Raw genomic sequence first — 15935 nt, forward strand, 5'->3', positions numbered from 1 at the left:
GTCACCCAGACTCGGGCACACTGGACCCCTTTGCCCCCGGGACCCAATGCATTCCATCCTTGATAGACCAGAGGAGCCATTTTCATCTTTGAACAGTGATCCAGTTTCTATTTACGGATGAGGAAATAGACATCCAGAGAAGGAAAGTAAGGTGTCCAAATTCACACAGCTCCTAGAGGCAGCAGCGAGACTAGAGTCTGTGCCTCTTGGGATCTCAAAGAGAAGTTGTAAACAGATATATATGTGTGTGTGGATGTGTATGGGGGGCAAATATGGGAATGGCATGAACACCTGTGTGCTAACCATGGCCCAGGTACTGCTAGGCATTTTGTCTCCATTAACTTCTTGATCGTTATTAATCATATTAATTATTTATTGAGTGGTGTGCTAGACACATCATCTGCATCACCTTGTGAAATAGGGGGTGCTGTTGTTCCCATTTGACAGGTAAGGCAACCAAGGCACAAAAGGCTCAGTAACTTCCCCGTGGTCACAGACGTGGCAGGGCAGAGCTGGGCCTCAGATTCTTGTTCATCTAATACAGTCATTAGGAGAATGGATGCTGGAGCCAGACTGCCTGGGCTCCCATGGAGCCGACCCCAAGGGGTTGTTCTGAGGAGTAAATGAATCAGTATAAGGAACTCATGTCACTAGGTGCTTGGCACACCGTGCTCCCCATCCATGTCAGCTACGACCACACCTTGATTCTCCCTGACCTCAGCTCTCCATACACTTTCTACTCCACACAGGCTCAGGAGTCCCTGAGCTGCTTCTGAGGTTGAGAAGCACCAAACGAAGCCTCATAGAGAAAAATATGTCCATTTATTGAGCACAACACTGAGCATGAAGCTGGAGGGGCTGGGGGGCGAGAAAACTGGGGAGGGACAGGAATATTGTGCCTGATTTTCATGGAGAAAAAGGCAGAGCAGAAGCAGGATTAGAATTATTGGTTGAAATTAAAATAGTCAACTTCCAATTTAATTGGGTGTGTGTGTGGAGGGCATCTGGCCAGGATCATAATTCCTCATAGTACTTAGTCATGGATTTCTTTCTTTTTCATCTTGGAGGCCTTTGGACTGGGGAGGGAGGGAGGTGGTCCAGAAGTATGTTGCGAGTAGGCTGGCGGGGTCTTGGCGTGGTTGGGAGCTAATGCTGGAGTTAAGGATTTGGACTTTGAGGGCTCACAGGTAGACCATGGAGCTGCCTGTCATTCGTGCAGGTGGGCGGGCAACTGCATTAATGAGCCCATTCTGGCCATGAGGACAAAGGCTTGAGAGGCAGGAGCGAGAGTGTGCTGAACAGGGAGTCTGGGTAGATGCTCCATATGGCTTTGCTCGGAGAAAGTGAGGCAGCCTGGCCAGCCCGTAAGCTTTTCACGACAAACAACACAGACCCAGGCAAGAGCTATCTACGTACACTGCACAGAGCCACGGCACGTAGGGTGTGGGGGCACAGAGCAGGCAGGTCAGGGAGACCTGGAAGCCGGCGGACGCTGCTCCTCCTGCCCGCGGCTTCAATGACGCCTGTGCATCTTGGGGCTCACTCCTGGGCCTTCTCTGAGGGTCTGCCCCAGGCGGCAGCAGTGTGCTGCTTCCGATCCGAAACCGCTCCTGCCAGGCCCTGCTCTGCTTGCCCCCCTTCCTCCCACTGCAGGGTAGACTCCAGGTTTGGAAGGACAGAGAAGAGTTGAACATCTCTCCTGCAGAGGAAAGAGGTTCAGGGTAGGGGTGAGGCTTCCACCTCTGGCACCCCTCAGACCCTGTCATTCAGACTCTGGATGGGGCTTTCCTTCTGGGACAGAAGCTCTCCTTCCCCCCCACCCCTGTGCCGCCCACCCTGGCCCCCCTGCCTCTGGTCCCCTCACCTGAAAATTGTAGTGACACAGGGCCGGGCTCCAGGGATCACATAATGAGACAGACTCCAGTCTGCCCCGCCCGGCAGTGGGAGCTGCCACTGGCTTTGACTGGCACCATGACCTCTGATTTGAAGTTCCTGGGAAGGAAATGAAGCAACAGGCTATGAAGTCTTTGAGGAAGGAAGAGGAGCTGGGAGGGTTCTCTGTGCCTGTGGCATCCACTCAGCCCTCCCTCTGTGAGGTTCAGAAAGAACAAGCCCTTGCAGAAAAGTCTAATAAGACAACTAAGTCCTGTTCCTGCCCCCAGAACACAGCGGCCCTGGAAACTCAAGGTCAGTGCTCACCATTCACATGCACCCAGTTTCCTGTGGGCATTTATAATCTCTTTTGCTTCACTCAACTTTTACAGTACCTTTATGAGGCAGCCTGAGCAGGTAAATATAATTCAATCAACCCATTTTACAGATGAGCAAACTAGAAACAGAAACAGTGATGGACTTAATGGCCACACAGCTAGGGAGTGGTAGGGACAGGACTGAAAGCATTTCCCTTGATGGCCCATCCAGAGCTCTTCCAACCCTACAGAGCATCTGAGCAGGAGAGGCCCTTTGGTCAATTTCTTTCAGCCCCGTTGCCCGAGTTCTTTCAGACCCAGGCTGAGCATGGCTAGACCTCTGACTTTGGCTGAAAATACTTACTGTTTTTTGTTGGCCTTTTTAAGGAGCGTGGGCTCGGAGCAGTAGGAGGACTTCCCTTTGCTCCCAATGCTCAGGCAGCTGGAGCAGCAGCCGCAGGGCCCGATGGCCAGGGGCCCCTGCCGCATGGGCACCAGGCTGCTGCTGATGCGGAGGGAGCCATTGACTAGGCAGTTGAGGGACCTGCCCCCGGGGGCAGTGGGCCTGGGGCTGTGCTTGCAGGGCAGCCGGGTCAGGGCAGGGAGTGCCACGCTCTGGTCCAGGGCGGGTGCCTCGGTGATGGTGATCTCAGGGGAGCTGGGTCTCAAAGCCTCTGAGGCTTGAGGGACGGGTGGCCTGTTCTCCACCTCTGGCCGGACGCCCGGGCTGTGCAGGTTCATGTGCAGCTTCCTCATGTGGTGCACCACGGCTGCTGCGTTGAAGGCTTGCTAAGGAGACACAAGACCAGCCTCTGGCTCTCTCCACCCTCAGAGGCCCATGAGGCTCAAGCTTTCTCTTTGCCCTCTGGCCTCTTGAAACCCATGTGCCACTTCTCATTTCAGAGAGGGTCCATGGAGCTCCAGTGTCTGCTGGGAGGCTCCAAGGGAAGTCCCTACACCAGCCCCTGCCCCAGCCCCAGCCCACCCACCTCCCCAAGAGGACAACTTACCCTCCACTTGCTCTTGGCAAAGTTCTTCTGGATCTGGAGGCTGACTGACGGGTAGATGTCCCGATGGAGAGCTGTATTTCCGTCAATCCTGTGGATGCAGAGGGGACTCCTAGCTAGTGGGTGGCTATGGGAACTCAGCCAGGGACTGGGCGGGGGTTCTACACGCAGGTCCAGGTTAAGCCTAGTGGAGAACCCCAGGAGATGGGCAGCCCACTATAGGAAAGGGCTGGAACCAAGGCTCCTCTGTCCCCTGGGCAGGTCACAGGGGGCCTATGCTTTGGCAAAATGAACAACTTGCTTTAGGGCAGGGTCAACAAACTGCTGCCAGTCAGCCCAATCTACCCGTTGCCTGTTTTTGTAAATAAGGTCTTATGGGGACACAGACACGCCCATTCATCTGGGTACCAGCTATGGCTGCTTCCGTGCTACAATGGCAGAGTTGAGTAGTTGCCACAGAGACGGTATGTCCAGCAAAGCCCAAAATATTTACTATCTGGCTTTCTACACAAACATTTACCGACCCCTGCATCAGAGGCCGCTTGGGTTGTCACCATCCTTTAGCTCAAAACTTTGCTGAGTATCCACTTCCTCCCAGAAGCCTTCTTCAGTGAGGCCACCGATACAGGCTGCCATCTTCCTGTCCCCCTAGCCTCTCATTTACCCATCTCTGTATTCCTCACACGCTTGCCATGCGCGCAGTCCTTGCTAGGCACTTAGGGACCCAGAAGAGTAACAGAGGTGGGCCCCCTCTAGGGGCTTTCAGTGTGGATGTGGAGCCTTGTTTCATGTCCTGAGCTAGCGTAATTCACGGTAAGCTGGGTAATTGATAGAGATGGGATGGTCTGTCTGGACTGCAGGAGCCAGGGCTGCAGTGAAGCACGGAGGCTGCTCTGGATCCTGAAGGATGCTACATGCAAGGCAAGAGGCAGGGCATTCTAGGTGATGAAAATGGTGTGACCCAAGTTGTGTTTGGAAAGAGCTTGGAATATGGGGTGGGGGTGAGCATGGAGACAAGTATAGCTTTAGGCCTTTCTGCACTAGAGAAGGTGTGTTGGGAATCCTGGGAAATGAAGTTGGAGATAAAGGATCAGGCCAGATTGGGGAAAACCTGGAAAGACAAAGGAATCGAGGCTTGCTATGGTAGGGAGTGGGGAGCTATTGTAAATTCTTGAGCAGGGCTGTAGCATGAAAAAGAGAATAATTTGAAGATTTTTATTTAACTACTTTACCAATTGGTTGCTTTATGATCATTCTCAAATCACTTCATACAGAGCAAGTTTTGACCACAGACGCTCTGAAGAACAGAACAGAGTTGCCTATTCCTGGGTGTCCCTTGAGTATTGCACCCTAGTGCTGGGTGACAGTGCCTGGCTGTGTCTGCCCCCTGCACTTGACTGGACTACCAAGCTGCCACCCAAACTTGCTCGATTAAATGCTGTTTGCATCTCCAGCTGGACCTGATGAACACTGCTCTGCTCCTTGGATGTCGCAACAGTAAACAGCTCAGGGCAAGCAGATTCCAGGGACATGCAATGTGAACGAGTCAGCATGGGTTTTTGGGAGCCACAAGGCTAGGGTCTAGAGCCCACCCCATTCCTCACTCACCAGGGGTGCCTCAAGGCCTTCTCACAGGTGTACCGCACGTTTGGGTCCTTCTCCAGCAAGTGGCAAATAAAATCCTTGGCTAAGGGAAGCAATCAAAGACACAACAACTAAGGACCAGATTTCACGACTGATGGAAATTCACTTCCGGGCTGGTGGGTGGCAGAGAATGCATCTTTAGCTAATCTTCCAAAGAGGCAATTTTAAGAGTCTTAAAAGAGGAAAAAAATTCAAACCACCTAACAACAACCCACCATAAACCACCAAAGACAGGGTCTGTGCAGCCTCACCCACACAGCACTGCAGATACGTCTCTTGTCACGAGGCACCAGCATGCGTGCACGCCACGTGGGTGTACATTTGCACCGATTCAGGGGCCAGAACCCGCACTGGGGCTCACATGTAATTGCTAGCTTTTTCCAGCTCTGATCTCCGCTTAATGGACCCAACAACATTTAATGACTGTCCTCTCACACACAGACACTGCATGCCCTCGGTCTTGTAAAAGGCAAAATGTGGCCTTGGTTTTGCCACTCCTGCCTGGAACACTTCCCTGTGCCTGGCTCTGCCCTTCTGGCTCCTGGTCTAAACTACCTCCCTCCCTCCCTTTCACCAGGCATGCTGTGGCTCTGCCTCCAGGAAAACAAAAGCATGAAACTTAGATGCAAAGAATTTATTTGTTCTTTGAACCAGATGAAGATTTCTCCACTTTCCTTGGCAGCCTGTTCTGTAAGATTCCCCAGGGATTTTCAAGAGCCAGGACTGTCATCCTTTGTTAAGCTCTTTTCTCTTGGCAATCTCTGCCTTGAGGCTGTTATCTTGTCCTTCAACTGCACTGGCCTTACCTGACTCCGAAATGTCATCCCAGAATGGAGACTCAAACTCATAGTAGCCCTCCTTGATCTTCTCAAAAAGCTTAGACTCAGTTTCTTCATAGAAAGGAGGATACCCACACAACCTGCAGTGGAACAGGAAGGAGGTATGCTACTGAACAACCCCATCAACTCTGGGCCAGCCTCTCCCGTCCGCCCAGCCTTCTACCACATACACAGGCAGGCAGCAGGGTCCCTGACCAGCAGTGTGACCAGGACATGGATCTGCCTCTGATTCAGAAATGATGCAGGTCCCATTGAATGTCTATGCGAGAGCCAAAGCTAGGGACAGGCAGTCCTGCAAGGTCCCTTTGTATATTATTCCCCCAAAACCCTCACCACGTCTCCTTGTACTTCCCCTGACTCTTAGACATTGTATAAAATATCTTTAAGAAGGATGATAGGATGTCCACTTGAATGTAAGTTTCATGAGGGATATTTTAGGCTCTTTTGCTCTTTATTCTTTAGTACCTAAACCAGTGATTAGCACAGAGTAGAAAGTCAATGAATATTTGTTGAGTAAATAAATGAATGAGAGTAATTATTCAATATAAGCTGAGGAAATAGAGAACTGAATCCACGCTGAGGGGTAAATGACTAATAGCAGGTTATTTTCCTCAGAGCAAAGTTTGCTATAGGTAAGGAGGGATGGTGGGAAAGGGTGATGAGTGGGTTTGGAGAAGAGAGCCTGAGGATGTGTGGAGAGGAGCAATGGCCAGGTCCACCCAGGCCATCGAGGTGCCTCGAGCTGACATCACCACAGGCTGAGATGCGAACATCGTGCACACTTGGCTTCAAGCTTGGCATGGCCTCTTGCTTTTTCCTTGCTCATTTAGAGCAGGGCTGAACACATTTATATATAGTAAATGGGGGTGGGGGTGCAGGAAGAGGGTGCTGAACAGGGGGTTCGCACTGAACTCTGTTTTTATAACCTGATGGAGATCGGGACAGGAACCTTTGGAGCTGTGGGCATGAGTCAGCGTGTGTGTATGTGTATGCACGTGTACCTGCACATGCTTTGGAGGTGGCTGCTGCTTGAGGAGCTGAGACAGGCGAGGGGAGAAAAACGGGTGAACAGGCTCTGAGACTCTTAGGAACTGAACCAAGGCCAGCTTTTACTCACAATATGTAAGTGATGACGCCAATGGACCAGCAATCCACAGCCTTGCTGTAGGGTTTCTGGGCTAATACTTCTGGAGCTGCAGCAAACCAAAGGCAGAGTCAGGGCTGGGGCAAGAGGAGAGGGTTGAGGGGTGAGGGCCAAAGGCCAGGAAGAGGCTTAGAGAAGAGGATTAGGGCAGCCCCTGGGATGGTGTTTCTTCTATAAGACTGAAAACTCCCCTAGTGCAGGGACTGTGTCTCTCCTATCAGACTAAATCTTCCTCCATCAGACTGGAAGGTCCATGACAGGGCCTATGACTCCCCCATCAGACTGGGGATCTCTGGGGCTATGTTTCCCCCATCTCATCGGACTGAGTACTCTCTGAAGGCAGGGGCTGTGTCTCCCCACTCAGTTGGGGGATCCCCAGGGCAGGAACTGTGTGTCTCCCTTCAGACGGGGAAGTCTGCAAAGTAAGGACTGTCTCTCTCCCACTAGACTGGGATCTCCCTGAAGGCAGGCACTGCGTCTCCTCGGTAAGGGAGGAACTCCCAGAGGGCAGGCGGGACCTGTCCCATCAGTCTCTGGTACCTTCTGATGACAGGGCTTAGTCTGCCCTATCAGATGGGTAACTCCATGAGGGAATGAGTCATGTCTTCCTCTCACTGGGGGCTTTGAGGCAGTAGAGAGCTACCTTCTGTATTTACTGCAGATACCAGTGCTTTGGACCCAGTGGGACTCAATCCCTGATGGTAAGTGACTCACCTCTGTTTGGGGAGAGAACAGATTCCCTCTATTCAGTCAGGGTTCTGCTTCCCACTTCCCATCCCCAACCAGGTGATGACAGGCTAAGAAGGAAGGCGCAGGAATGGGTGCTCTGAGTTTTGGCTTTCCCCCCATGGATCTCAGGAATGCTCTCACCTGGTAACTTGCCTGCTCTTACTTTTTGGGAGGCCCATTTCTGCCAGTGTCCTAGGATGTTTCCTTGGATATATATTTGAGGGCCCACATCTGGGTTCCTCAGATTCAAACTCAACACTATACCTCCAGGATACCAATAAGTGGGAGTCTGAGGTCTCCTCTAGAGGAGGAGAAAGGAAAGGGGGGCTAGTGGTCAACCTGCCAACAATATAATGATCGCTGGGTTTGTGATTTTGTCTCTGCCCCTGGTCTAGCTGGAAGACAAAGGCAGGAAGTCTGTCTGCAAAAGTGAGAGACAAAGTAAAGGCAGGGGCTGTAGGAAGGGCTCATTTGCAGGCTGTCTCAAAGATGTAGGGTTTGGGAGCAGTAGGGGTAGTTCCAGAGACAGATGGATTGGCTGGCCCTAAACCTCATAAGTGAATGCTTTACCTGGATGGCCCCTGAAGTTGAACCCTGTCTCCCCACAACCCCTCTTCTCTGTGAATAATATCCATGTGGTTGAACATAGCCAACTGGTCAACCTCCTTCCTGCTCCCAGACTCACCCACGTAGCCTGGGGTCCCGCAGGCGGTGGACATGACACCACTCTGCTCCATCTTAGACAGACCAAAGTCTGTGATCATGATCTTAGAATTCTCTTCAGGAGTAAGGTACAGCAGGTTTTCAGGCTGTGGGAGAAGAGAAATATCACGTAGTATAGGACATAATCACCTGAAACACACATTTCTTTCCATCCCCCCAGTGTGTAATTTCTTAGGAAGCTGCAGCCTGGGCTCCTGACTTCAAGGCCAAGCTCATCTCCCCCTATTCCTCCCTCCTTCTTCCTACCTGCACCCTCATGCCCTGCACTTCAGCATTCTGTATTCTGCTTATGGTCCTGACTTTGCTCAGCTTTGTAGCCATCAATGTCCTAATCCCTTCCTTTCCTCATCCCCAACTACCCCAAGACTCTTTGTTTGTTTGCAGATTGGCACCTGCGCTAACATCTGTTGCCAATCTTTTTTTTTTCTTCTCCCCAAAGCTGCCCAGCACATAGTTGTATATTCCAGTTGTGAGTGCCTCTGGTTGTGCTATGTGGGACACCGCCTCAGCATGGCCTGATGAGTGGTGCCATGTCTGCACCCAGGACCCGAAGCAGCGAAGTCCTAGGCCACCAAAGCGGAGTGTGCGAACTTAACTGCTTGGTCCCAGGGCCGGCTCTGAGATTGTTTGTTTTTTGAGGAATTAACCCTTAGTTCATTGTCTCTGATCTCTCTAAAGTCTGGCACATGCCTGCTGCAATGTTGATCCTCAGTAAGTATTTATTACGCTTGATTTTGACTATGGCTGGGTTCAAGAAACATATGGTTGATTTTGGTATCCTAATAGAGTGAGGCCTAGCGAAAAGTTCACGAAAAGGCTTGGGTACAAATTAACAATGATTCTTCAGTCAACCAAGATTTGTTTAAGGAATCTGAGGGCAGAAGGGGCCTTATTCTATTCATCCAACCCTCTCATTTTACAGAGCTTAGACTGCCCAAGACCCATGCAGCTTCCTAAAGGGTCATTCTTTGTTTCCCACCAAGGACTCCCGCCTGGGCACCTTTAAGTCTCTGTGGACGATGCCATTCTCGTGGAGGTATTTCACTGCTGACAAGACCTGCTGGATCACCAGGCTGGCATCCTTCTCTGTGTAGACACCCCGCTCCAGGATCCGGTCAAAGAGCTCCCCACCAGAAACACTGGGCACAGGGCAAAGACAGGCATCCAGTTGTTAGTTCATGTCAAAGGGACATGAATGTGTTTGTTCTGTAGCCAGGGGCTCACAGCTGCGGTGGAACAGGCAGGTGCCCACAGACCATTATTCGAGGGATGCAAGGAGGACCACCCCAATTTTAGAACCCCTCCTTTGGGTGTTTGAATGATGTCATTAGTGAGTCATTTCTTTGGGCCACAATTAACCTCTCCCTGGAAACTTCCTTTAAAATGCAAAATGCTCCTGGATAGGGTCTAGCAAGGAGCTGATAATCCCTTATTGTGGACTTATTTCTTAGCTGCTTTCTTTCCTGGCCTAGGACACAGGAAGCCATGATGAAAAGGAGAGGTGAAACTGGAGTCAGGCAAAGTAGGCAAGAGAGGGTGTGCAAAGAGAGTAACTGCTTAAGCCATGATTTCTTTCCTCATTTTGGAAAATTGGGCTACCTCAAGCTGGAATTATGGGGTGGAGCTCTGGTGGTGTTTTGAGGCTCAAATGACATGGTATCTTAGGACTCAGGGGAGCTTTAAGATCAAGTCCAGCCCTCAACTCTTGAATGCCACCTACACAATTTTTGCCAAGAAGTTTCTGGTCAGTACTGGAACATCTCAGTGGTGGGGAACGCCCTACCTCCTAAGACAGACTATTCTATCTTTTGTCACTTTCTCAATATTTTTATATATTTTGATGGCACTCAACTGTTTCTATCAGCAGATATCAATTCCGCCCATTAGTGCCACACAGAACAAGAATACCATCCTTTCACATGAATCTTTTAAAGTATGTGCAGACAGTGAAATGCTTTCCTGAGGCCTCCTCTGGGATAAACATCCCAGACTACTTCAACCATGAGCCAGAGTTTCCAACCCTCTCACCGTCCATCCTCCCTTCCCACTGTTCCATGACATCGGATGTGGATAGGCACACATGACAGGATCATATAGTTATGAGGGCATAGACTTCTCCCAACAGAATGCACACACCTTACTCCTTTCGTTTCTGTCTTGCATCTCTGTCTTGGGCTCTGCTATAGGGGCTGCAGGCCCATGAGAAAGATACTCTTTGTACACAACTACAAATTCCTGACTAGGAGTAGCCTGGGCCCTGGAGCTGGCCCTCTGGTAGGCTTGGTGGCTCTTCAATGACATCTAAATCCGCCCAGTTCCCTGTTTCCCCTTAGCTGTCTGAATGACTATGTGCTAATTCTGTTGACTTGGCCTCATTAAGGTGCCACATGGTCCCTGCTCATTTGTTAGTGCAGCTCTGGGCACCCCCAACCTCACTCCCATGATTGCTACCTCTAGTCACTGGGCCTCAGGCAAGCCTAGGAGTTAATAGGCTGCTTAGGTCTGAGTTAGCTCATTAAAATTTCTGAGGAATCAGCCTGTCAGTCAAAGCACTGCATCCAGCTACACTGAAATTGCAGAATGATGAGTGTGTGTGTGTGTGTGTGTGTGTGTCTACTTTATAAATAGAAGTGTCTCTGAGCCCAAGACTGAGTCCTCAGGAGCACTGACCAACCCCTACAGCAGACTCTCAGGCAGAACTCTCCTCTATATATGACAATGATGCAGAAATCTTCATAATGAGGTACCATTTCTGTCCCACAGATGGACATACACAATCACAGCCTGTTTTAACTTTGGGTGGCTCCCTTTTGAGAAAGTCTTTCTCTATATTGAATTGAAACTTATCTATCTATGGCTTCTATTCCCACAGTAATTTTACCCTGGAGTGAGGTTAAAACTTTTAATATCCAGTTTGATGGACATGGACAGACTGGTCAAAATGGGCTCAAGTCATGGTGCCAGAGAAGGATTCTGGAGGCCCCTGCTATGCCAGGCATTACCCCTTCAGCTATAGGTTTGTGGAGAGGTCCAAAAAGTCTGCGAGGAGGGGCTGGGGCAGCAGGGGAGGATAGATGGGTTGGAGTTCCAGCTAATTGCTGGCTGGTGGGAAATATTTTAACAACTGGTGAGGCTAAACTGGAATGTACCGACTCAATAATCAGCCCTGGTTTTACCCGTTGGCCCACACAGAACATGTCTACGACCAGAGGCACACTGAGCCTCAAAGAACTCTTGGCATTTCAGAGCCTCGTGAACTAATTCCTGATTTTGTCTTTTAATCACCATCCTTCCCTCACTACCGACCAGCCTCCTCTAGGCCTCCCAGGCCCCACGAGACGTCTGTGGAGGAAGCGGGTCACCTTCACTTACAGCTGCATGACCAGGTAGTAGTGGGTGGTGCTCTCGTAGATGTCCTCCAGGGTCACGATGTTTTCATGCTTGATCCTGGGGAAAAGTAAAAGTCATGGTGAAAGGTATGTGGCTTAGGTTGTCCAGACAAAGCTTGCAGACCCAGCCCAGCTGGACTTTTATTTCTGTTAGAGACTTTTGGTGACAATGTTTAGGAAGATCACGTCCTTGTGAAGCCTTCCTAATAAGTAGGCAGTCACGAAGAAATCCCAGAGGAAAGATTTCCAGAGTGGCGTTCCATCTCTATTTTTGAATGGATAAGTGATTATCTTGCCTTTAGGGAACAAACATTTCATTGTTACTTTAGGAATCTCTTTAAACTTTACCCAAGAGGAGAGCTAAAAGAACCGAGGAAGGCTAAGGGAGCGCCCCAAACTAGGTTATTCTATAAAATGGGTACCCAGATCTCCTTCAGAAGCATCACATGAAGAAAGTCGACTGCAGCAGGAGGGATTCAAGTTAACTAAGCCTCCTCCTGAGTAATCATGGAGGAAGTGTTGCAAAACTATTGTTCCAGGATACTGTGAGAAGCAGGGCAGATGCCCGTTCTGGGGGTCAGTTCTGTGGGATGCCTTAGACCAGTGATTCTCAACCAGGCGCTATTTTGTCCCTCAGGGGACATTTGACAATATCTAGAGACATTTTTGTCACGACTGAGGAGGGGGGAAGTGATATTGGCATCTAGTGGGTAGAGGCAGGAATGTTGCTAAACATCCTGCAAGGCACAGGATAGCCCCAACCCAACAAAGAATTCTCTGGTCTAAAATGTCAATAGCGATGCAGTTGGGAAACCTGGCTCTTGATTTTCTCTGCCTGGGATTCCTCAGAGGGTGAGGCAAGCAGAACGATCATATTAACTGGGGCCTTGGTTTCGAAGGCAGCAATTCTGCACATCCTGTGCCGGAAGACAATTTCTAAGACGTTTTACTCATGGCTGTGCAGCACAGGGGTTAAGACCTTAGACTTGACTTCAGTTGGGTCTGAGTTCAGATCCGTCTTAGGCACTTACTAAACTTCGGCTGGCTTACCCAAATCTTCTAAGCTTTACTTTCCTTGTCTACAAGGTACATCTCTCTTCTAGGATTATATCAGGACTAAAAAGGTATTGCATGTCAAATGCTTAGTACAGTGCCTGGGGAATAGCAAACACATAATCAATAGCAGCTATCATCTTTAAGATATTTCTAAAATATAGACCTCTTGCGGTGGTTACACAATGGATTCAATTACGCTTATAAGTTGACAATGCTAACACTAATTTATCATTGATTCACTCAGTGAACAAATATTTATTGAGCACCTATGCTGTTAGGGATTGATGATACAAAGCAATGATAAGAAAGACCAGCATAGTCTTTGTTCTCTCTGAGTCTACAGTCTCTCTCTGCTCTGATCTCTCTGGAGCCCAGACCTGTATCTCCAACATCCTCCCAGACACCTCCATGTAGAGATAGGTGGATATTTATATTCAATATGTCTAATCAATTTTTTTTTCTATTTCCTCCTTCCAAGCCTACATATCCTTTTTGTTCTCTATCCCAAGCAATGATATTACTGTGCACTTAATCATTCAATCTCAGGGCCATTTTTAATGCTTTTCTCTTTTACATTCTTATCAGCCAACCCCAAACCCAATCACTTCTCTCTTTGAAATGTCTCTTGAATGCAGTCTCCTTGCCACCACATGATCCCACCACTACCTTTGCTTGTATCCTCATCCCTTGCCTAGATTATTGAGAAAGTCTTGTGACTGGTCTCCCATCCTGTAGGCTGGCATCCTCCAGTCCATACTCACCATGCGTAAGAGGGATGACTCTAAAATATAAACCTGATCATGTGATTCCTTCTGTAAGACCCTTTGATGACTTTTCTCTGTCCATGAATAAAGTCAACACTCTTGATCATGACATCCAAGACCCTTTATAATGAGGTCCCGCCGATCGTTGTTTCATCTCCTGTCCCTTGGTGGTACTCACTCTAGGTTAAGGGGTTTCCAGTACTAACTCTTCCCCAACATCCCTTGCACTTCCATGAGTCTATGTCAAAGTTTATGCTACTCTCAGCCTGAATTCCTTTTCTGCACTGCTCCTCCCGCCTCCACAAAATTCAAGGACCCTCTTCTTTGAAAATGTACTTAATAATCGATACTCATGAAAACACACATGTAGGCAGAATAAACGTCTGCTCCAAACCCTGCCTTCTGTTAGTGTGGCTCACATTCAACTGGATTAGAATTTGTTACGAGCAGCTTTGTTTCTGCCCAGAAAATGTGAGCCTGAGGGTAAGGAATTTTGTCAGCCTCATTCTGGTGGCGCTGATGCCTAACACAGTTTTGGCACATGTAAGAGGTCTACAAGGGTTTGTTATATGAGACCTGCCGTAACCGTCCGATGATTTGTTAGTGTAGCCTCTATCATGATGGTTGGGGTGCTGAACCTGCAATTGCCCTGGTATAAACTGAGGCTAATTTCCAAATCTTCCTTCATTATTGATTCTTCCTCGTATGGGCCCTCAACTGACTTTTGTTCCTTTAAGCTAATTACTCTCTGGTCAACACGTGCAAAGCTGTTCTGCTACCAGTTCGTTCACTAGTCAATTTGCTGGGGGAAAAAAATCAGCCAAGACAGCTGTCTGGCTAAACTTAGCTGATTGATCAAACTAACCCATCAGCGCAATCAAAGGGAGCAACGCTTTTGGGTGTGGAAATCCAGCCCTAGTCCTTCTCGAAGGTCATTTGTGAAGGAAATGTTGTGATCCCACAGTTGTACCTGACCAACCCTAAGACGCACTCACTTTTTCAACACGGCGATCTCATTCTCCAGGCTGCTGTCCCGGAAGGCAGGGGACTTCTTGATGCACTTCAGGGCAAAGAGCTTCCCAGTCACCCTTTGCTTCACCAGGAAAACTTCTGAAAAAGCTCCTCTGAGTAGAAGACACCAGGAGACAAAAATTAGTCCTGGCTGGCTAGAGAACATTGCCGGAGGCAAAACCAAAGGGTAGGTGAAGGAAGGTGGTTGGTAATTAGTTTCCATTGTCCTTCCAGTACCTGATGAGATGCAGTGACGGCAGAGCCTACCTGATTTGCCATTGTGTCCTTTCTTTCATATCATGTGGGAAGGAAAAGATTCTACTACAGACACAGGGACTAGGTAGTTGCTATTTCCTGGTTCTATAATTTGAGAATGACTCCCAGAGACTGCTTCAGCTATGGAGAGATTTCTCCACTTGGCAAACCCATTAAAGAGAGGCCACTGCAGAGTCTATGTGCTTTGTGGCACACTGGAATGGCAGTTGGAGGTAGCACTGGGGGACAGGGCTCAGACACAGTGAGCAAGAAAAGACTCCTGGATCAGTTTTAGATGGTGATAATCACCTTGAACCAATGATCAGAGGCAAGGGGCTGAGCATCCTCTATTCAGCAGGATCTATGAGAACAAAAGACAGAACCCAGCAGCTCTGGGGCAGGCTTTCTGAAGATGAAGAAGATGGAATCCAACGGAAACACATGGTAGGATTCTAACTTAGGGGCTTCTTGGTTTGAAGGAGGTCCTCTGGAGACCAGGCCATCAGAATAGCAGTTAACTAGAGGTGGATGCTGGAGCCTGATTGCTGATGTTAGAATCTCAGCTTTTTGGGTGACAAGCCACTTAACTTCTATATACCCAGTTTCTTTGTCTGGAAAGTGGGAATGTCAATAGTTTCTGATTCACAGGGTTGTTTAGAAGATTAAATGAGTTAATATATGTAAAGTGCTTAAAAGCCTTCCTGACATCTATTAAACCAGATGTGTTAGATACTATTATTGTTATTACTATTATCATTTGAGTATCATTAGGGAGAACACCTGGTAGTCATGAGAGAAGAGAGGGTTTAAGTGAGGAAACAGCTGAGGCCTGCTCGCCCCTGCCATCTGGATATTCTAGAATGCAAGCCAATAGCACTCAAGCTGTGTAAGGACTTTCAGAATCTGCATTAGAAAGTACTCGGTGCTTCCTGTGTCTGAGCTTTCTGTTTCCCCAGCTGCCCTTGGAAGTGAGTTAATCAGAGCCTTCAGAGCTTGCTCCCTTCATTCATTTATTCACTCCTCTCTTCAATCAGGGTTTATTGAGCATCTACTGAGTCCTAGACACTGGAGAGAAAGAGGTAAGTATTTCTGCTCTTAAGGAGCCTGTAGCCAACTGAAGAAACAGCCAAATAAGCAATTCACATTTGATTTGAAAAATGTTATCCGGTATTCAATGAAAGCTTG

At 48.8% G+C, this 15935-nt stretch overlaps 1 protein-coding gene across 4 annotated transcripts in view; it reads right to left on the reverse strand.

The window, feature by feature from the left end:
• Positions 1 to 803: 803 nt before the first annotated feature.
• The window catches only part of CAMK1G (calcium/calmodulin dependent protein kinase IG), a 29729-nt gene continuing 14597 nt past the window's right edge, over positions 804 to 15935 (reverse strand). For all 4 annotated transcript variants that reach the window (XM_001490285.7, XM_070266766.1, XM_070266767.1 and 1 more), the window contains exons 3-13: positions 14480 to 14608; positions 11648 to 11722; positions 9276 to 9414; positions 8238 to 8361; positions 6797 to 6872; positions 5647 to 5759; positions 4805 to 4883; positions 3200 to 3287; positions 2554 to 2978; positions 1865 to 1992; positions 804 to 1699 (exon numbers count right to left, since the gene is read on the reverse strand). In XM_001490285.7, the coding sequence (XP_001490335.3) occupies positions 1902 to 1992; positions 2554 to 2978; positions 3200 to 3287; positions 4805 to 4883; positions 5647 to 5759; positions 6797 to 6872; positions 8238 to 8361; positions 9276 to 9414; positions 11648 to 11722; positions 14480 to 14608 (1339 nt within the window). In that variant the 3' untranslated portion in view covers positions 804 to 1699; positions 1865 to 1901. The remainder of the gene's footprint in view (positions 1700 to 1864; positions 1993 to 2553; positions 2979 to 3199; positions 3288 to 4804; positions 4884 to 5646; positions 5760 to 6796; positions 6873 to 8237; positions 8362 to 9275; positions 9415 to 11647; positions 11723 to 14479; positions 14609 to 15935) is intronic.

The sequence above is a fragment of the Equus caballus genome, chromosome 5 (assembly GCF_041296265.1).
Source record: "Equus caballus isolate H_3958 breed thoroughbred chromosome 5, TB-T2T, whole genome shotgun sequence".
Taxonomy (NCBI): domain Eukaryota; kingdom Metazoa; phylum Chordata; class Mammalia; order Perissodactyla; family Equidae; genus Equus; species Equus caballus.